The 23,448-nt window shown below is 39.1% G+C and overlaps 1 protein-coding gene and 1 pseudogene across 5 annotated transcripts in view; one reads left to right on the plus strand and one right to left on the minus strand.

The window, feature by feature from the left end:
- Positions 1-23,448, minus strand: part of NBEA (neurobeachin) — a 914,947-nt gene that overhangs the window by 423,441 nt on the left and 468,058 nt on the right. For all 5 annotated transcript variants that reach the window (XM_064269920.1, XM_064269919.1, XM_064269917.1 and 2 more), the window contains one exon: positions 15,221-15,285. In XM_064269920.1, coding sequence (XP_064125990.1) covers positions 15,221-15,285 — 65 coding nt within the window. The remainder of the gene's footprint in view (positions 1-15,220; positions 15,286-23,448) is intronic.
- Positions 17,139-18,017, plus strand: LOC100660672 (ribosomal protein eL42-like; annotated as a pseudogene).

A 23,448-nucleotide genomic window follows, 5' to 3' on the forward strand; every position in this document is an offset into this window, starting at 1 on the left:
AAACACTCAGCTGCTAAATGAAAGGCTGGCATTTCAGACACACCAACTGCTCCATGAAAGAAAGACATAGCAGTCTCCTTCTGTAAAGATTTACAGCCTTGGAAACCCTATGCGGCAGTTCTACTGTCCTACTGTTGTTGTTACATGCTGTCGAGTTGGTTCCAACTCATAGGATCCTATGCACAACAGAATGAAACACTGCCAGGTCCTATGCCATCCTCACAATTGTCGTTAAGCTTGAGCCTATTGTTGCGGCCACTATGTCAATCCATCTCCTTGAGGGTCTTCCTTGTTTTTACTGACCCTCTACTTTACTAAGCATAATGTCCTTCTCCAGGAACAGATTCCTCCTGATAACATGTCCAAAGTATGTGATACGTAGTCTCGCCATCCTTGCTTCTCAAGAGCATTCTGGTTGCACCTCTTCCAAGACAGATTAGTTCGTTCTTTTGGCAGTCCATAGTATTTAATATTCTTCACCAACACCTCAATTCAAAGGCATCCATTCTTCTTCAGTCTTCCTTATTCATTGTCCAGCTTTCACACGCATATCAGGTGATTGAAAACACCATGGCTTGGGTCAGGCACATCTTAGTCCTCAAGATGACATCTTTGCTTTTCAACACTTTAAAGACGTCTTTTGCGGCAGATCTGCCCAATGCAATGAGTTGCTTGATTTCTTGACTGCTGCATTCATGGGTGTTGATTGTGGATCCAAATAAAATGAACTCCTTGACAACTTCAATCTTTTCTGTGATTATCATGATGATGCTTACTGGTCCAGTTGTGAGGATTTTTGTTTTCTTTACGTTGAGGTGTAATCCATACTGAAGGCTCTGGTCTTTGATCTTCATCAGTAAGTGCTTCAAGTTCTCTTCACTTTCAGCCAGGAAGGTTGTGTCATCTGCATAACACAGGTTATTAATGAGTCTTCTTCCAATCATGATGCTCCCTTCTTCATATAATCCAGCTTCTTGGATTATTTGCTCAGCATATATATCGTATAGGCATGGTGAAAGGATGCAATCCTGATGCACACTTTTCCTGGCTTTAAACCACGCAGTATCCCCTTGTTCTGTTAGAATGACTGCCTCTTGACCCATGTACAGATTCCTTATGAGCACAAGTAAGGGTTCCGGAACTCCCAGTCTCTGCAATGTTATCCATAATTTGTTGTGATCCACACAGTCGAATGCCTTTGCATAGTCAATAAAACACAGGTAAACATACTTCCGGTATTCTTCGCTTTCAGACTGCATCCATCTGACATCGGCAATGATATCCCTGGTTCCACTTTCTCTTCTAAAACCAACTTGAATTTCTGGCAGTTCCCTGTTGAAATACTGCTGCAACCACTTTTGAATGATCTTCAGTAAAATTTTTCCTGCATGTGATATTAATGATATTGTTTGATAATTTCCACATTGGAATAGGCATAAATATGGCTCTCTTCCAGTCGGTTGGCCAGGCAGCTGTCTTCCAAATTTCTTGGCATGAATGAGTGAGAACTTCCACTGCTGCATCTGATTGTTGAAACATCTCAACTGGTATTTGGTCAATTCCCAGAGCCTTGTTTTTCCCCAATGCCTTCAGTGCAGCTTGGACTTCTTCCTTCAGTATCATCGGTTCCTGATCATATGTTACCTCCTGAAATGTCTGAACGTTGAGCAATTCTGTTTGGTATAGTGACTCTACGTATTCCTTCCATTTTTTTTTTTTTTCTTTTGCTGCTTCCTGCATCGTTTACTATTTTTCCTGTAGAATCCTTTGGAATTACAACTCAAGGCTTGAATTTTTTCTTCAGTTCTTTCAGCTTGAGAAATGCTGAGCCTGTTCTTACCTTTTGGTTTTCTATCTCCAGGTCTTCACACATGTCATCATAATACTTTAGTTTGTTTTCTCGAGCCACCCTTTGAAATCTTCTGTTCAGCTCTTTTACTTCATCATCCCTTCCTTTTGCTTTAGCTGCTAGACGTTCAACAGCAAGTTTCAGAGTCTCTTTTGACACCCATTTAGGCCTTTCCTTTCTCTCCCGTCTTTTTAATGACCTCTTGCTTTCTTCACGTACAATGTCCTGGATGTCTTTCCACAACTTATCTGGTCTTCGGTCATTAGCATTCAATACGTCAAATTTGTTCTTGAGATGGTCTCTAAATTCAGGTGGGATATACTCAAGGTTGTGCTTTGGCCCTCACAGACTTGTTCTAATTTTCTTCTGTTTCAACTTGAACTTGCATCTGAGTAATTGATAGTCTGACCTGCAATTGGCCCCTGGCCTTGTTCTGACTGATGATATTGAGCTTTTCCATCGTCTCTTTCCACAGATGTAGTCAATTTGATTTCTGTGTGCTCCATCTGGCGATATCCATGTGTATAAAACCATTTACGTTGCTGAAAGAGGGTATTTGCAGTGAAGAAGTCGTTGGTCTTGTGAAATTCTATCATGCGATCTCCAGTATGGTTTCTATTACCAAGGCCATATTTTCCAACTACTGATCCTTCTTCTTTGCTTTCAACTTTTGCATTCCAATCACCAGTAATTATCAGTGCATCCTGAGTTCATGTGCGATCAATTTCAGACTGCAGAAGTTGGTAAAAAATCTTCAATTTCTTCATCTTTGGCCTCCGTGGTTGGCGGGCAAAATTTGAATACCAGTTGTATTAACTGGTATTCTTTGTAGGCATATGGATATTATCCTATCTCTGTCCTATAGGGTCATTATAAACAGGAATCAACTAGGCTGCAATGAGCTTGAGGTTAGGTCTGAGTTAGGGGAAATAATGACAAACCTTTTAAGATTGCCTTCCAGGGAGCCAGTTGACCGGGCAGAACAAACAATTAATTACAATTCTTCAATGAACTCTGTTTTGCTCCCTGTGTATAACACTTGGAACGTGGGCTGTAATTTTCATGACTTCTGTTTAACTGTGAAGCAGTGAAAGGGACTGGAGGGTGAATTAAAATACCACAAAGTTCGCTGCTTTTACCGTGAATCGGCTGTTTTGTTTTTTTTTAATAAGTGTTCCCCAGGTTGCTGCAAGCCTTTCGTTAATTTCCAGTGTTCTGAAAAAGTTGATTCTGCATGTTTTGCCCATTTTTCATCCCTTTATTCTTGAAAGTGTTTTTAGTGGATATAAAATCATTGAGAATTTCTTTTTTTCCTTAACACTTTGCAGGTATTATGCCACTGTCTTCTAATCTTCCTTGTTGCTGTTACTATTGCTTTTTTTGTGGATGAATTCCCTTTCTCTCTGATTGCTTTTTTTCTGCATTTGGTGTTCTTCAGTTTCACCACCATTCATCCAGCATGGGTTTCCTTTTATTTATCTTGCTTGAGGTATATTGTGATTCTTGGATCTCTGCATTCGTGTTTTTAATCAGTTCTGGAAAATTTGCAAACATACCTTTTAAAATATCTCCTCCCATCTATATTGTATTCTTTTCTTCTTCGACTCTGATGATTTGTAAATTAAACCTTCTCATTTCACCAGTATATGTCTTACAATCACTTTCATATTTTTCATTTCTTCCTCTCTCTGCATTCTTGGTAAAAGTTTTTCTTATATATGTTCCATTTCACTAATTCTCTTCATTTCTTTCTAACCTGATGAATCACCAATTCACATAGTTTTTCCAAAGCTGTATTTTTAATTCTATGAGTTCCAATTTTTTTCTAAATCTTCCTGCTCATTCTTGAAGGTGTATTTTAATTCAATGTTGTGCTATTTTATATCCTGTATTTCACAATTCCAATCTTTGAAATCCTTGGAGATCTAAATCTTTTTTCCCTCCTTTCTAATTTTCAAACATAGTGTCTTTCATTGTCATGTACTTGGTCATCTTCGATTATTACCTCATTTCTTGTCTTAATCATCAGGTGTCCTAGAGACCTAACTTGGGTCAATGTTTCTCTATAGATAGATTGCTTTTATTTCTGGTGATAGCAAGGAGACTCCACTAGAGCATGTCACTTACCCTGGAGGATCTTACCTTAGCCTGAAATTTCCAGGCTAGATTCTCTACTTCACTTCTGGCCAAAGGTTCAACATCCCCTTAGTGGTGCAGCTTTAGGCATATGTCCCCAGGGCATTCCTACTCCTTGAGGCACTATCTTACTGGGGTGGAGGGGAAGCAAGACAGGTGGTCCTGGGAACTTCTCTACCTCTTCTAAGACTCATGACGTATCAAAGAGTGTATCCTATGCAGGCTATGGAAAGTTCTGTGGCAGAAGGAAACCTCAGAGCACTGAGCCGCCCATATGGCTGAAGTGGAAGTCCCTATTCACTTTACTGCCTACTGAAATGAGGCTTTAATATCATCCTGTATTGAATTAACCACCAAGTTGTGTTAATTTTACCTCCTTAATACATTCTTAATCTGTTTCTTTCCATTGACACTGCTTTAGTTTAAGCCTTAATCACTTCTCACCTAGATTACAATAATTTTTCTTCCTCCTTTAAATCTTCCATCCTCCAGTACATTTTTCACTTAGCCATCGTATTATATATACTTTATTTTCCTCAACAGCTACCCATAGCCTATAAGATAGTATCCAAACTTCTTATTGTGATGTACAAATGCCTGTCTACTTCTCCAACTTTATTTGCTGCCACTTTAACATGCTTATTCTATGTTCTAGAAAAGTCCATTTATAGTTTCTTTAATGAATCATGCTATTTCAGGACCTTTATATGTGCCATTCCCTTTTTCTGTAACCCCCCTACGCCCTTTTCTCAATGTCTCACAAATTATGAGCATTATAATATGTATATCGGGTCGCTATGAGTCGGAATCGACTCGAAAGCAGTGGGTATAATATGTATTACGTTGTCTTTTTTTTTTTTAAATTTGTTTCTTTTCTTTTTAATAAGGCTCTCTCATAGACTGTTAAGTCTGGCAAGTGAAGTACCACAGCTATGCTTCTCTGTCTCCCATGTGATTTGCACTGCACCTGTCATGAAGCTGGACTCGCAAAGCAATATTACATGAAAATGAATAAATGACACATGAACACATGGAAATATTATGTGGGAAAAAAATGTGGGAAGGACGGGCAAAAAAGATATAGAATTTTAATGATAATGAAAGATTCGTAAGACTAAAACATTCTGTGGTACATTTGGCATACGGAAATTGAGGTAAAAAACAAACGAACATACACATTAGTCCCCTGGGAGTATCTATGATAGAGTGTTTTCTTTGTGCAGAGTCTACACTACACAGGAAGTTAGTCAGGTGGTCTTCATCTTCTAACCTAAGTTTATTTTTCAAAGGAAATAGAAAGAAAAAAAAAAAAAACACCTTTGTTCAAACCTATTCATTCCTGTTCTCATAACAGAACCATCATGGATACTGGAAAAAGGTGAGGTGATGAAAATATCCTATTCCAAAATGGATAGCTATCTGCAAAGCAAGTTCTGATGCCCTAGAAGTACCCGATTTCACACAGCTTGTCATAATTTAAAGCACTTGCTTTGACCTGAGACTCTGAGGCCCTGAATTTTAAATACAAATAATTGACATAATTTGATGATTATGTTGTCCAGAGGCAAGGAACATGTGAGGCTACTAGAGGCTAGAAGAGGTGAGGAGGGTCTTCTCCCAGAGCTTCTAGAATGGGCACGGCCCTGTCAACATACTGCTTTAAGATTCATGCCTCTGCACCATGAGAGAATAAATTTCTGTTATTTGAAGCCATCGAGGTTGTGGTAATTTGTTATGTGGCCATAGGTGCAGGACTGCTGAACACACTCGTGCCGTCTGTTGGATTTCTTAGGTAGCTTCACTCAGTTGCATGTCACACAACCTGCCCCTCTGCTAGCTAGCTCAGGAAGAACATTACCAGAAAGATTACAAAGACCACACACTTGCCTAATGTTGCGAGGCTAGGATGCCCAGATCTTCTGACACTAACTCAGTGTGCTACAGGTAAGGAAGTCAGGCCTCCTCTGTTTCATGATGCAGGCACATAGCAAGTTACTCCCAACTTGTTCAGAGGCCAGAAAGATCAGTCCATATCACCTCTGGCTATTTATTCTTCCTCTACGTAACTAGTCCCAACAAGCTAGTCCCCTCATGAAGGATTTAGTTAATCTACTCATTCTATAGCTAATTTGGGTTTAGAAGATACTACTTTCAGATTTAGAGGACAGGTTAAGATTGCTTTGACTCACATAAATTATATTCCTGGGTAATCAGCTGAGAGCAGTGACTTTCAAACTGTAGCCCAAAATAAAATATGAGAAATGTCTTTTATATCATAATACTACATAGATGCACAATAAACATTTCAGCAAACAATATTTACCTGAATATCGAGCAATGCACTCAGTTATTTTTTCCATTCTTTACTATTTCCTACTTTGAAAAGTGCTAATAGCAACCCACTAAACTGATTTTATGTCCTCTTAATGCTCAAGACAATAGTTTCAAAAGGCTGGTCTAGAGGGTTCCCTCCTTCTGTGGCTAAGCCTAGAGCCCTGGTGGCACAGTGGTTAAGAGTGCAGGCTGCTGCCTGAAAGGTTGGTAGTCTGAATCCATCTGCCGCTCCTTGGAAACCCTATGGGGCAGTTCTATTCTAGTCACTATGAGTCTGAATTGACTCGACGGCAGTGGGTTTGGTTTGCTTTTTTTTTTGTTTTAATGGCTAAGCCTAGGCCAATTAACCAAGTTCCTGGCTGAAATTCTGATATTGCAAGAAAAGAGCTCAAAGTTGTAGCGTCCAGGAGAAGAACAGCCAACACTAAGAGATGTAAAAATCTCTGAAAATAGATGGAATAGAGCTTGTGAGTTGAGAAAACAGGCCCAAGGTCAGAGATACAGCAGGGACTCAAGAAAAGAATGCTTGGTTCAAGCTGTTTTATTTGGTTTAACTTCTAATAATAGACTTGTTTATCCTAGCTTTATATAAATAGCATTTTATTTATTACCAATATCTAAAGTTATATTGAGAAATTATATATATACTGTTTAAGAGCTAATGCAAGTAACTTTATAGAAGAAAAGATTTTTTATGTTTTTTACTTCATTCACAAAACTCAGTGTGTTTAATAACTTATTACATGTATAAACTGAATAACAGAATACTATTGAAAAGGTATAGATTAAGCCCCTCACGAAAAAATATGGAGAGGAAACTCATTTTCCAGGAGTTTCCAGGGATTCTTGGTTCAAAATTAAATTAGAATCTCAACTCTAAAGAAAGGTTTCTTTATCTTAAAGCTTTCTAAGTTACAGCTTTTATTTAAATACAGTTTTTACAAAATTGAAAACAAAACATAAGTCTAAGCTTATTTGCTTAAATACTGAAAAGCACTGTTAAACATGCCGGTTGGGGCCATGTCATCATTGAAGAATTACACTTGGACAAAATATGCTTCTTCTATTGAAAAGCTATGAAATACAAGCCACGTATTTCCTCCATTTTAAATAACAAAATAAAAATGGGAATCTTGTGAACCTTAGGTTACATTTAGTGCTAAACATGAATACATCCTGGTTTCTTATGGTCAATATTCATTAAATACATCCTCTATGCTTTCAAAAGAGTGATAAAGGTTTATTTTAGGCAAACCATTCATTTATTTCAAAGAATCTCAAAGAATCACTCAAATTCCATAATTTAAAAAAAGTAGTGCTTATTTGCCTCATTTTCAATTCATATTTTAATAATTTAAAATCCAGTTATTATTGCCAAGATATTATAGGCAATTTTACATCCCATTACCCTTGCTTTGTTTTAATTATAAAGACCCTTTGTTAGATTCCTTTAAACGACCCAGCTTATAATTTCAGCCTGTCCTGGGGAGGACTTTACACCAGCTGCACATTCATCAACTGTTTTGTCTTGTTAGTTGCAGACAAGCGCACAATCACTTTTTCCAGCAATGACTGATGAGCTATATTCACAAGTGTGGCTGTTAAGTAGGATAAACATTTATGACAATTTCCACTTAAAGATTTTTATCTTCATTCCCACAAGGGCAAATTAAAGACTGATATACTAACAAGGGAGAGAAAACGTACGAGTTTATGTGCGTCTCATTTCATTTTAAACCTTTAGAAAAAAGTGCACAAATCGCTCTAAGCCCATGCAAATGACATACAAGTACAAAATACCTAGTTTGTGCCTAGGCATGCCATCAACATACGTGTGCTACACATTCCAGCAGGCACGGTGCCCTGTTCACACGGCACAACTGTACCCTGAGCTACATCATATGTGCACATGTAGATGCCTAGGTCTGGATTTCCATCCCAGCTCTCTCTGGAGAGCCCGAGTCCCACATACCCAGATGTTGTTCTTCACCTCCACTAGGACATTTCACAGGTGCTAAGATCTTTTTTTTTTTTTTTTTCAAGATCTAGGCTATACAAAGGTGGAAACATCTCTCACCACCCACCCAGCCTGCTTCTCTGTCAGCGTTGTTCCAGCTCAGTGCACAGGACTAACGACCGTGCCGTTACTGCAGCCAGAAATCAAGTCCTACCCATTCCGTCTTTCCCCTCTCCCAGACAATCTTTCAGCAGTGTTACTGACTGAATTCCCAGAAGATACTTGAAATTTGTCCACTTCTTCCATCTTCATGGCCACTAGCAGTCTGTGGCACCATCATCTTCACAGGATTACTGAAACCCTAGCTTGGTATCCCTGTTCTAGTCTCGAACCCCTAAGTTCTATTTGCCATACTGCACGCCTGATGCTCATTCTCAAATGCAAAGTTGATCAAGTCACTCCTAGGTCTGTACCTACTCAGTTGCTCCCCAACATGCTTCCCACAGCTGACAAGCCCCTTTGTGGCCTGGCCTTGCTAATGGCGGCCATGAAGACAAGCCCCTTGCCTCCATGGGGCTGGCATACAACACATTTGAAGAGTCATTGGCTGAGTAAAATAGCTCTCCAGCAACACATCTCACTATGTTTTGCCTCTAGCCATGTGCATTACACTATTTCCTCTTCTCAGAATAGTGTTCCTCTATTCCCCCTGCCCCGCCCCACCTGGTTATCTCCTAATCATAGCTCGGTTCCCACCTAAGATGACGTTGTCCTTGGATATACTTGCCTGACAACCTACCACCATCCCACCCGCCAGAAGGGGTTAGGGGCCTTGCTATATGCTTACGTGAATACCTGCGCCTGCCACCTCTATCACGGCGCCCTCGTATTACCCGATGGGTTGTCTTTTCCAAAAAAACTCCGGACCATGTCTGTCTCATTCACATCCCCACTCCCAGCTCCTGTACGAGTGTTCGATACACACTGGGTGCTGACTAACCATTTGCTGCATTCATGCCTACATGGTCTGTCCTTGTAGAATCATAGCTATTCATGTTCCCATTTTTTTCCCCCTAAAATCATCTTCATTTAGAGGAATGACTGGTATGAAAGTGGAAAAATATCCCAGACGGCACAGAGAACATTATCGTGAACATTTCGGAGGTTTTCACAAATTAAAATCTAAATATATATGTGTGTGTGTATATATTTATATATATAGCTATTTTCTATATTCCCAACTGTTTACCAAAAACAAAAAAAGCCCAAACAAGCCCAGACTTTACCACTGAAGTATAAATAATAAAACAGTATCAGAAGCTTAAGACCTTGATATTAGCAAATTTTTCACCCCATCTTCTTCCTAAACCAGTAACCTTTTTTTTTAAATAATTTTTATTGAGCTTTAAGTGAACGTTTACAAATCAAGTCAGTCTGTCACATATAAGCTTATATACACCTTACTCCATACTCCCACTTACTCTCCCCCTAATGAGTCAGCCCTTCCAGTCTCTCCTTTCATGACAATTTTGCCAGTTTCTAACCCTCTCTACCCGCCTATCTCACCTCCAGACAGGAGATGCCAACACAGTCTCAAGTGTCCACCGGATACAAGTAGCTCACTCTTCATCAGCATCTCTCTCCTACCCATTGTCCAGTCCCTTCCGTGTCTGATGAGCTGCCTTCAGGAATGGTTCCTGTCCTGACCGCCGGGATTCTTCTAGTCTCAGTCAGACCATTAAGTCTGGTCTCTTATGAGAATTTGGGATCTGCATCGCACTGATCTCCTGCTCCCTCAGGGGTTCTCTGTTGTGCTCCCTGTCAGGGCAGTCATCGGTTGTGGCCGGGCACCATCTAGTTCTGGTCTCAGGATGATGTAAGTCTCTGGTTCATGTGGCCCTTTCTGTCTCTTGGGCTCAGAGTTATCGTGTGACCTCCGTGTTCTTCATTCTCCTTTGCTTCAGGTGGGTTGAGACCAATTGATGCATCTTAGGTGGCCGCTTGTTAGCATTTAAGACCCCAGACGCCACATTTCAAAGTGGGATGCAGAATGTTTTCATAAGAGAATTATTTTGCCAATTGACTTAGAAGTCCCCTTAAGCCATAGTCCCCAAACCCCTGCCCTTGCTCCGCTGACCGTTGAAGCATTCATTTTATCCTGGAAACTTCTTTGCTTTTGGTCCAGTCCAATTGAGCTGACCTTCTGTGTATTGAGTATTGTCCTTCCCTTCACCTAAAGTAGTTCTTATCTACTAACTAATCAGTAAATGACCCTCTCCCACCCTCCCTCCCTCCCCTCCTCGTAACCAAAAAAGTATGTGTGCTTCTCAGTTTATACTATTTCTCAAGATCTTATAATAGTGGTCTTATACAATATTTGTCCTTTTGCATCTGACTAATTTCGCTCAGCGTAATGCCTTCCAGGTTCCTCCATGTTATGAAATGTTTCAGAGATTCGTCACTGTTCTTTATCGATGCGTAGTATTCCATTGTGTGAATATACCATAATTTATTTACCCATTCATCCGTTGATGGACACCTTGGTTGCTTCCAGCTTTTTACTGTTGTAAACAGAGCTGCAGTAAACATGGGTGTGCGTATATCTGTTCGTGTGAAGGCTCTTATTTCTCTAGGGTATATTCCGAGGAGTGGGATTTCTGGGTTGTATGGTAGTTCTATTTCTAACTTTTTAAGAAAACGCCACATAGATTTCCAAAGTGGTTGTACCATTTTACATTCCCACCAGCAGTGTATAAGAGTTCCAATCGCTCCGCAGCCTCTCCATCATTTATTATTTTGTGTTTTTTGGATTAATGCCAGCCTTGTTGGAGTGAGATGGAATCTCATCGTAGTTTTAATTTGCATTTCTCTAATGGCTAATGATCGAGAGCATTTTCTCATGTATCTGTTAGCTGCCTGAATATCTTCTTTAATGAAGTGTGTGTTCATATCCTTTGCCCACTTCTTGATTGGGTTGTTTGTCCTTTTGTGGTTGAGTTTTAACAGAATCATATAGATTTTACAGATCAGGCGCTGGCCGGAGATGTCATAGCTGAAAATTCTTTCCCAATCTGTAGGTGGTCTTTTTACTCTTTTGGTGAAATCTTTAGATGAGCATAGGTGTTTGATTTTTAGGAGCTCCCAGTTATCTGAAACGAGTAACTTTTAATATTGTATTACAATCTTATGATGTTGTTGTTGTTGGGTGCCATCGAGTCGGTTCCGACTCATAGTGACCCTATGCACAACAGAACGAAGCACTGCCCGGTCCTGAGCCATCCTTACAATCGTTTTATGCTTGAGGTCATTGTTGCAGCCACTGTATCAATCCACCTCATTGAGGGTCTTCCTCTTTTCTGCTGACCCTGTACTGGGCCAAGCATGATGTCCTTCTCCAGGGACTGATCCCTCCTGACAACATGTCCAAAGTATGTAAGATGCAGTCTCACCATCCTTCCCTCTAAGGAGCATTCTGGCCGCATTTCTTCCAAGGCAGATTTGTTCATTCTTTTCGCAGTCCATGGTATATTCAATATTCTTCGCCAACACCACAATCCAAAGGCGTCAATTCTTCTTTGGTCCTGCTTATTCACTGTCCAGCTTTCACATGCATATGATGTGGTTAAAAATACTATGGCTTGGGTCAGGTGCACCATAGTCTTCAAGGTGACATCTTTGCTCTTCAACACTTTAAAAAGGCCCTTTGCAGCAGATTTACCCAATGCAATGCGTCTTTTGATTTCTTAACTGCTGCTTCCATGGCTGTTGATTGTGGATCCAAGTAAAATGAAATCCTTGACAACTTCAATCTTTTCTCCATTTATCGAGATGTTGCTCATTGGTCCAGTTGTGAGGATTTTTGTTTTCTTTATGTTGAGGTGCAATCCATACTGACGACTGTGGTCTTTGATCTTCATTAGTAAGTGCTTCAACTCCTCTTCACTTTCAGCAAGCAAGGTTGTGTCATTTGCATAACACAGGTTGTTAATGAATCTTCCTCCAATCCTAATGCCCAGTTCTTCTTCATAGAGTCCAGCTTCTCAGATTATTTGCTCAGCATACAGATTGAACAGGTATGGTGAAAGACTACAACCCTGACACACACCTTTCCTGATTTTAAACCAATCAGTATCCCCTTGTTCTGTCTGAACAACTGCCTCTTGATCTATGTAAAGGTTCCTCATGAGCACAATTAAGTGTTCTGGAATTCCCATTCTTCCCAATGTTACCCATAGTTTGTTATGATCCACACAGTCGAATGCCTTTGCATAGTCAATAAAACACAGGTAAAGATCCTTCTGGTATTCTCTGCTTTCAGCCAGGATCCATCTGACATCAGCAATGATATTCCTGGTTCCATGTCCTCTTCTGAAACCGGCCGGAATTTCTGGCAGTTCCCTGTCGATTTACTGCTGCAGCCGTCTTTGAATGATCTTCAGCAAAATTTTGCTTGCGTGGGATATTAGTGATATTGTTCTATAATTTCCACATTTGGTTGGATCACCTTTCTCGGGAATAGGCATAAATATGGATCTCTTCCAGTCAGTTGGCCAGGAAGCTGTCTTCCATATTTCTTGGCATAGACGAGTGAGCACCTCCAGTGCTGCATCTGTTTGTTGAAACATCTCAATTGATATTCTATCAATTTCGGAGCCTTGTTTTTCGCCAGTGCCTTCAGAGCAGCTTGGACTTCTTCCTTCAGTGCCATCGGTTCCTGATCATATGCCACCTCTTGAAATGGTTGAACATCGACTAATTCTTTTTGGTATAAGGATTCTGTGTATTCCCTCCAACTTCTTTTGATGCTTCCTGCATTGTTTAATATTGAATCCATGGAATCCTTCACTATTGCAACTTGAGGCTTGAATTTTTTCTTCAGTTCTTTCAGCTTGAGAAATGCCGAGTGTGTTCTTCTCTTTTGGTTTTCCATCTCCAGCTTTTTGCACATGTCATTATAATACTTTGTCTTCTTGAGAGGCCCTTTGAAATCTTCTGTTCAGTTCTTTTACTTCATCAATTCTTCCTTTTGCTTTAGCTGCTCGACATTCGAGAGCAAGTTTCAGAGTCTCCTCTGACATCCATCTTGGTTTTTTCTTTCTTTTCAATGACCTCTTGCTTTCTTCATGGATGATGTCCTTGATGTCATTCCACAACTCGTCTGGTCTTCGGTCACTAGTGTTCAATGCATCAAATCTGTTCTTCAGATGGTCTCTAAATTCAGGTGGGATATACTCAAGGTCATATTTTGGCTCTTGTGGACTTGCTCTAATTTTCTTCGGTTTCAGCTTCAACTTCCATATGACCAACTGATAGTCTGTTCCACAGTCAGCCCCTGGCTTTGTTCTGACTGATGATATTGAGCTTTTCCATCGTCTCTTTCTACAGATGTAGTCAATTTGATTTCTGTGTGTTCCATCTGGCGAGGTCCATGTGTATAGTCACTGCTTATGCTGGCGAAAGGAGGTATTTGTAATGAAGAAGACATTGGTCTTGCAAAATTCTGTCATTCAATCTTTGGCATTGTTTCTATCACCAAGGCCAGATTTTCCAACTACTATGATATATAACCTTAATTAAGTTTTGGTGGTTCAATTCTATTAACTCTTAAGAGAGTTACTGGTGGTAAGACATTGTTTAACTTTGCAGTTAAATTAGCATATCTCTAAAACTGATATGACAATCGGTAGCCTTACAATTTTTTTTTATTGATTTCATCGCCTGAAGATGGATAGAAATGATTACCAATTTTTATTACAGTGAAATTTTGTAAGAGACTGAGGGTGCTATTACGATGTAAAATTATTTGTGTTATAAAAGAAAACTGATATTTTCCTGAACCTTTTGATTTTCAGTGAATGCAAACCTTATTTTAAATTTCAGGCCTGTATTATTATTATTTATTATTAAGACTAAAGAATAAAAAGAATTAGGCCATGGAATATGAAAATGAGAAATACATAGTAAGATGAACTGTTATAAAGACAGAGACTACTTCCCAGAAAATATTACCATGATGGGAAAAACCCAATAACACTAACCTACATTTAAGTCAATATTTTTTAAAAATTGGCTTTTTATAGCATTTATAAACTAATGTTGAGGAATATCTTGTAAAATATCATTTCATGGCCCTCCTTGATAGAGATGCATTTTTTATATAGGTAACATTGTTTTCTTACCAATTTAATTAAACCTGGTTGCAAGTAAGAAATAAACACATTATGTCAAATATTCAGTAATCATTTTCCAAAGATTGCACTACTTCACAAGGGAAACTCAAGTGGTAGAGCATTCAGGTCTTTGGCCAGTGGAGCTATAGGTGTCAATGAGATGACAGCTACATCTGTCTTAGAGTGGCCACCGCCGATAAACCACAGGGAAAGTCACAGGAACTACCATGCAGCACAAAGTGATAAAGAGAGTGATGTGCCCAGACACAACTTTCCTGATGGCGTCGGTTTAAGCATGGTCTGTATAAATTCTTTAGCAAGTTATACTTCCTACATTTAACATCCTTCCCATGTTCAGTTGGACACCAGAGGGTATGGGGTGTTCAGATCAAATTCCTTGCTATGAGTGAGGACGGGCGGAAGGGGTGAACAGTGAGCACTGCCGTGGAAGCAGATGGAACGGCAGATGGGGCTGCAGATCAGGTTGGCCTGATCCATGTAGAACAACTTCACTACTCGGCGAGATGCAGCTCAAAGCTCACAAAAACATTATAAAGTCTGTCTCTTTAGTTAGTACGTGCTTTTTTTTTCTCCAAAAAAAAATGTTTAACATTTTAAACTTTGCTAATTTAAAGCTGAGGTACCTGTGTGTTCAAACTCTTTAACTGAAAGGTCTTTTCTTATACATTTTTGGAACAGATGGTAGAGAAGAGCAGTTGCCCACTGGAATAAAATGTATACTGACCAGTTGTCCAAAACTGTAAAATTAATTACCTTCCTTCATTGATGAGCTCGATAAATGCAAGTCCTGCATTCTTCTGAATTGAGTTTTGCCACTCCTAGAGAAAGAAAGCAAACCAAGGGTAAGAAACATGAGCATGCAGATGAAGGGACATCTGTTCAAGGGGCATGCTGATGTTGTTAATAACTTCCACATGGTTTTATCTCAAAATCCCTTTATAAGATTTTGTAACCAATGTTATTTTGTTGGCAAAAAAATTAAGTAGCCCTTTAATCACATAGTTCAGAAGATGTCTTTGGATTCCCAGGAGATTTGGGGCTTGCTGCAGACAGAGATGAGAAGCGAGGTCCCAGGTACTGCAAGCTCTACGCACAAAGCTTCCTTCCAGAAGAGACCAAAGGCCTGGCCAAATGGGACTACACAAGGACTAGGAATATTTGCAATACAAGAGTTTAGTCCCTAAACATCAGGATTTTTCACTGAGATTTTAAAATCAAAGTTAAGAATATAAACTATTTAGATCAATTTGGAAATGAAATTTTTTTTTTTTGTACATTCCAAATGACTGAAAGTTACATAGAAGAAATGTTACACATAAATTGTTTTTAAATTTGTAAAAAGAAAAAAAAATACTACTGAGATTACATCCCAAGGTAACAGAACTTTGTTTCTTCTTTGGATTAGAACGTGTTTCGTGAGTCTGGCAGCTGTGCAGTGTCACCACGATGGACATGAGTGACTGTAATGTGGTGATGCAGAAAAGGAACACACACTGCTTATGTTGTACGTCTCCTGTGCCACATTCCGAACACGCTTTAACATTATTTTTTTCTTGTTGGCTTATTCTAGTGATTTTAACTCTTCGGTTTTTTAGCGTAGCTGGTAAATAGCAGTTTTTTGGATTGAAAATGATATCCCTTTCAATAGTTCTACAAATAAACACTCTCCTGACACATCTTTAAAATCTCCTTTGGCCACTCACGTCACTCGTCTGGAGAACGCTGCAATGACCTTCCTAAGAGATAAAGTGCTGAGCTAAGTGCTGGACTCACACAGGTGGTCACTGCCCTGCCCACAAATTCACCTTCACAAAAAACACAGTCTCCATGTGAATGCCTCACTGAAGTCCTGATCTCATCCCCTTTTAAGGCTTTGCACACCTGCTGGGAAGAATGCATCCCGGAAAGTTGGTATTTGGATGTGTAGATACCCTCTGTTCTAAGTAACTGTGCAAAGAATCATAGAACAAACCATGAATTTACACACATATACCCAGGAGAGAGCATCAACAACAAAGAAAAGGGTTATGGGGGGCCTGGGAACAGCGATGAACTCATAAAGGGCTATATGATTTAATTTTTCAGCAAAGTCATTGGGTACTAGCCATCATAATCTTTAAAATTTATCCAAATGACAATACTGCTATTCCATTGTATGGTGTTTATTTGAACTTTTTTTAAAAGTTTTATTCAAACTTTTTTTTGGTTTATTTAAACTTTGAAACCCATTCTGTTAAAAACAATTACAGGGAACTCTGACTACATTTTAACAAAATCACTACCATCTTCTTAGATATTATGTACATTCCCATTGCATATCCTAAATTTATCGAAAACCAAGACCCCTGAATAAGTCCACATTTCTCAATATCTGACATTTATTGTCATATTAACTTAAGGAAAAGAACAGATTCTTATATAATAGGAACCCTCTTACTCTGAAGAATAGATTCTTACACTACAACTTCTAAACGTGATTTTCAATAATATATTTCACAAGGTACTTCTTCAGGCATTACGTATGCATCCCATATTACACCATGCTTGAAAAAGATCACAGGGTCAAATATTTTTAAAACCCTCTTCAGATAAAACCAGAAATATCTGTGAGCTGGACTCAGCCCATGAGATGCTAAGCTGCAACCTGTGGTAGAAGAAGAGTAGAAGTGAATCCAAGCTAAGTACATTACAGGGTAAAGGACAAAGGAGCCAAGGGATGTGTAGGGGCAAAAGGCTTCATTCAAGAAATTAATTTTTTAGCTTTTCGTGCCGATAATGCTCCCACAAACATGGTGAATGTTCCTAAAAGCTGTGGGAATTTCTGAAAGAAGTGTGGTAAGCACCAACTCCACAGAGTGACACACACTAGAAGAACAAAGGTTCTCTATATGCCATGGGAAGGAGGTGTTACGACAGGAAGCAGAGTGGATTTGGTGGGCAGACTAAGTCAGTTTTCCAGAGGAAAGCTGAAACTACAAAGAAGATTGCGTTGAGGCTTGAATGCACTGAGCCTGACTGTAGATCTAAGAGAATGCTGGCAATGAAGAGATGCAAGCATTTTGAACCGGGAGGAGATAAGAAGAGAAAGGGCCAAGTGACCCAGTTCTAAGTTTCATTTTGTTTTATTATCAAGACAATAAAATCTTTTTTATTTCTCTTTTTTTATTGTGCTTTAAGTGAAAGTTTACAGCTCAAGTTAGTTTCTCTTACAAAAACTTATACACACGTTGTTACGTGACCCTAGTTGCTCTCCCTACAATATGACAACACACACACTTTCTCTCTACCTTGTATTTCCCATGTCCATTCCACCAGCTCCTGTCTCCCTCTGCTTTCTCATCTCACCTCTGGACATGAGCTGCCCACATAGTCTCATGTGTCTACTTGCACTAAGAAGCACACTCCTCACCAGTATCATTTTATGTCTTATAGTCCAGTCTAATTTTTGTCTGAAGAGTTGGCTTTGAGAAGGTTTTAGTTTGGAGCTAACAAAAAGTCCGGGGGCCATGCCTGAGGTTCCTCTAGTCTCAGTCAGACCATTAAGTCTGGTCTTTTTACTAGAATTTGAAGTCTGCATCCCACTTTTCTCCTGTTCCATCAAGGATTCTCTGTTGTGTTCCCTGTCAGGGCAGTCATTGGTGGTAGCCAGGCATCATCTAGTTCTTCAGGTCTCAGACTGACGGAGTCTCTGGTTTATGTGGCCCTTTCTGTCTCTTGGGTTCTTATTTTCCTTGTGTCTTTGGTGTTCTTCATCCTCCTTTGCTCCAGGTGGGTTGAGACCAATTGATGCATCTTAGATGGCCACTAGCTTTTAAGACCCCAGGCGCCACTCACCAAAGTGGGGTGCAGAACGTTTTCTTAATGCATTTTGTTATGCCAATTGACCTAGATGTGCCCTGAAACTATGGTCCCCAGACCCCTACCCCTGCTACTCTGGCCTTCAAAGTGTTCGATTGTATTCAGGAAACTTCTTAGCTTTTGGTTTAGTTCAGGTGTGCTGACTTCCCCTGTATTGTGTGTTGACTTTCCCTTCACCTGAAATAATGTTATCAAGACAATAAAATCTTGAGGTTATGTTAAAAAATCCACCAATCCTGATGCTGTGTTCTTCTTCATATAGTACAGCTTCTCGGAATATTTGCTCAGCATACAGACAGAATAAGTATGGTGAAAGGATACTTATACTTTCCTGATTTTAAACCATGCACTATCCCCTTGTTCTGTTTGTATGCACAGGTTCCTCATGAGCACAATTAAGTGCCCTGGAATTTACATTCTTCATAATGTCAACCATAATTTGTTATGATCCACATAGCTGAATACCTTTGCATAGTCAATAAAACACAAGCAAACATTTTTTAGTATTCCCTGCTTTCAGGCACAATCCATCTGACATCAGCAATGGTATCTCTCAATCAAGTTCTTTTCTGAATCCAGCTTGAATTTCTGCCAATTCTCTTCGAAGTACAGCTGCAACTGCCTTTGAAATTATCTTCAGCAAAATTTTACTTGTGTGTTGTCTTGGTTATTTAGTGCTGCTGTAATGGAAATACCACAAGTGGATGGCTTCAACAGAATTCTATTTTCTCATAGCCTAGGAGGCTAGAAGTCCAAATCCAGGGTGTCAGCTCCAGGGGAAGTCTTTCTCTGTCTGTTGGCTCTGGAGGAAGGTCTCTGTCATCAATCTTCCCCTGGTCAAGCAGCTTCTGAGGTGCAGGGACCCTGGGTCCAAAAGATATGCTCTGCTCCAGTGCTGCTTTCTTGGTGGTATGAGGTCCCCATGTCTCTCTGCCTGGTCCTCTCTTTTATATCTCAAAAGAGATTGGCTTAAGACACTATCTAATCTTGTAGCTCTCATCCATATAACTGCTGCTAATCCATCTCATTAAGATCATAGTGACAGGATTTACAACACATAGGAAAATCACATCAGATGACAAAATAGTAGACAATCATACAATACTGGGAATCATGACCTAGCCAAACTGACAGATGTCTTGGGGGAACACAGTTCAATCCATGACATGCATGATATTAATTATATTACTCAACTGGATCACCTTCTTTGGAATGGTCAAAATATGGATATTTTCCAGTCAGTTGGCCAGGTACCTGTCTTCCAAATTTCTTGATATAGACGAGCGAGCACCTCCAGTGCTGCATCTGTTTGTTGAAACATCTCAATTGCTATTCCGTCAACTCCTAGAGCCTTGATTTTTGTCACTGACTTTAGTGCAGCTTGGACTTCTTCCTTCAATACCACCAGTTTTTGTTCATATGCTACCTCCTGAAATGGTTGAGTGTTGACCAATTTTTTTTGGTACAGTGACTTTATGTATTCCTTCCACCTTTTGATGCTTCCTGCATTGTTCAATATTTTGCCCATAGAATCTTTCAGTATTGCAACTTGAAGCTTGAATTTTTTTCTTCAGTTTTTTTCAGATTGAGAATTGCTGATAATGTTCCTCCCTGTTGGTTTTCTATCTCAGGTCTTTGTACATTTCATTTTAATACTTTTCTTTGTCTTCTTGGGCTGCCCTTAGAAATCTTCTTTTCAGTTCTTTTATTTCCTCATTTCTTCAATTTATTTTAGCTACTCTACATTCAAGAGCAAGTTTCAGAGTCTCTTCTGACATCCATTTTGGTCTTTTCTTTCTTTCCTATTTTTCATGACTTTTTGCTTTCTTCATGTATGATGTCCTTGATGTCAACCCACAACTCGTCTGGTCTTCAGTCATTAGTGTTCAGTGCATCAAATCTATTCTTGAGATGGTTCGTAAATTCAGGTAGTATCAAGGACATATTTTACTTTTTGTGGACTTGTTTTGATTTTCTTCAGCTTTAACCTAAACTTGAATATGAGCAATTGATGGTCTGTTCTGCAGTCAGCTCCTGACCTTGTTCTGACTGATGATATTGAGTTTTCCATCCTCTCTTTTCACAGATGTAGTCGATTCGATTTCTGTGTTTTCCAGTCAATTTGATTTCTGTGTTTTCCATCTGGTAAGGTCCACATATATAGTTGCCATTTATGTTGTTGGAAAAGGTATTTGCAATGAGTAAGTTATTGGTCTTGCAAAATTCTGATCATGCGATCTACAGTGTCTTTTCTATCACCAAGGCCATATTATCCAACTACTGATCCTTCGATTCCAACTTTCATATTCCAATCACCAGTAATTATTATTGCATCTTGAATGCATGTTTAATCAATTTCAGAATGCAGAAATTGGTAAAAAAATATTCAATTTTCTCATCTTTACCATTAGAGATGGGTGTGTAAATTTAAATAATAGTCCTATTAACTGATCTTCCTTGTAGGTATATGGATATTATACTATCACTGCAGCGTTGTACTTCAGGATAGATCTTGAAATGTTCTTTTTGATGATGACTGCAATGCCACTCCTCTTCAATTTGTCATTTCTGGCAGAGTAGACCATATAATTGTCTGATTCAAAATGGCCATCACTGATCCACTTCAGCTCACTAATGTTTAGGAAATTGATCTTTATGTGTTCCATTTCACAATCTTGTTTGCTAAAAGTGAAAAGGACTTAAAGCATTTACTGATGAAAATCAAAGACTACAGCCTTCAGTATGGATTACGCCTCAACATAAAGAAAACAAAAATCCTCTCAACTGAGCCAATAAGCAGCATCATGATAAATGGATAAAATATTGAAGTTGTGAAGGCTTTCATTTTACTTGGATCCACAATCAATATCCATGGAAATAGCAGTCAAGGAATCAAATTACGTGCTGCATTGGGCAAATCTGCACGAAAAGATCTCTTAAAAGTGTTGAAAAGCAAAGAGGACTAAAGTTGTGCCTGACAGTTTGAGGACCATGGTACGAGACATAAGTCATGGTACTTTCAATCGCACCGTATGCATGAGAAAGCAGACCAAAGAAGAACTGGTGCCTTTGAATCATGGTGTTGGTAAGAATATTGAATATACCAAAGACTGCAAAAAGAATGAAAAAAATCTGTCTTGGAGGAAGTATAGCCTGAGTTGTCCTTGGAAGCAAGGATGGCAAGGCTTTGTTGCACATACTTTGGACAGGTTATCAGGAGGGACCTGTTCCTGGAGAAGAACATCATTCTTGGTAATGTAGAGGGTCATCAAAAAAGAGGAAGGCCCTGGATGAGATGGACTGACAAGTGGCTGCAAGAATGGGCTCAAATACAGCAACGATTGTGAAGATGACACAGGACCAGGCAGCGTTTCATTCTGCTGTATATAGGGTTGTTATGAGTCGGAATTGACTTGATGGCACCTAACAACATGTTCAGAAAAGAAGCAGAAAAAATTATTGTTTTAAAAGTGTGATGTGATGAAAGACTAAGAGGTTGTTTTACTGGCCTTCCCAGAAGAGAGTTTCAGGGCTTAAACTAGTATTTCAAGGAAGGAAAAGGAAAATAAGAGACATTACAAGAAAGAGATGCCAGGGTTGAATGAGAATGTGGATTGAAGGCCTAAAATAGAAGAGTGGAATCAAGTAGTAGTGGAATGATGGGGAGAATGGCAATATCAATATCAACATGTTGAAGAAGAAGGGTGCACATTTGGTGAAAGTAATAAACAATGTTACCTTCCATTTACCTTTGCTGGATTTAGAGTAGCAACAGAATCTCAAAACTGAATGTGGAATTTGGAATTATTTACTTAGGAACAGTGATTTAGCCACAAAATTAGGCAAAAGACTCCAAAGAAGAATAAACAGAAAGAGGATCAAATGACCTAGGCTGAATCTCAGGAGGCATTCAAATTTTTAAGATTAGAGAAAAGAAGCAGTTAAAAGGAACAGAAAAAGATCTACCAATATTTAAGAACAGAAATAGGATATTACAGCATTGTTCAAAAGCAAATAAGCCACTTATATGCATTGGCTCTGGAAAACAAATAAGCATAAGATGTTTTAATCACTAATACTATTTTCAAAGTCATTATGTGGAGTCTTGCTGGCAACCTGACATGAAAGACAGGCACAAACCAAAAATAAAAAAGGGAACCTGGAAAATGAGACACAATGACACAACAACAACAACAACATCAAAGAATTAATCTGTAGTTGTATAGTCGAGATATGCAAAGATTTTGCAGCCTTTAAAAATAAAGGTACAGAATGCTATATAAAAATCTAATGTGGAATTTGGAATTACTGAGAAAGCTGAAGACATCTCTGAGACTACAGAAAAAATGATAAAAAAAAAAGATATAGAAAACAAAAGAGATAAGAAAATTGGAGGATCTTCTCAGAAAGAGAAAAACCCATTTAATATGAATTTTAGAAACAGTGAATAAGATATATAAAAGGGAGGGAATTATTAAGGAAATAAAAAAGGTTTTTCCGGGAATTAAATATATGACTTAAGACCTGCAGTAAGGCATACCATCATAAAATGTTAGAGCACTGGCGTTAATGATTAAATTATGTCCCCAAAAATGTGTTGGAATACTATCTGTGGATATAATCCCATTTGGGAATAGAGTTTTTGTTACGCTAATGAGGTCACAGCAGCATAACCAATCACTTTTGAGATGTAAAAGCCCAGTTTAGGCATAGAAGGAAGCAAGCACAGATGGGAAGACAGATTTCACATGGAGATGCCCAAGGAATCAAGGGAGAGAAGCTGAAGGGAGACTAGGAACTTCCTCCAGAGCTGACAGAGAGAGAGCCTTCTCCTGGAGCCAGAGCCCTGAATTTGGACATCGAGCCTCCTCAAGTGTTAGAAAATAAATTTTTGTTTGTTAATGGCACCCACTTGTGGTATTTCAGTTACAGTAGCACCAAGAAACCAAGACAACTGATGTTAAGGAAAAGGCTAACCGAAAGAAAAAAAGAAAAAGTTCATACAAAGAATCGGGAAACAGGATGACACTGGATTTCTCAATAGCAACACTGGAAGACAGAAGACAAGAAAAACATACCTCCAAAATTATGAGGGCCATAATACTCAGTACACAATACCCAGT

The sequence above is a fragment of the Loxodonta africana genome, chromosome 17 (assembly GCF_030014295.1).
Source record: "Loxodonta africana isolate mLoxAfr1 chromosome 17, mLoxAfr1.hap2, whole genome shotgun sequence".
In the NCBI taxonomy this organism is placed as follows: domain Eukaryota; kingdom Metazoa; phylum Chordata; class Mammalia; order Proboscidea; family Elephantidae; genus Loxodonta; species Loxodonta africana.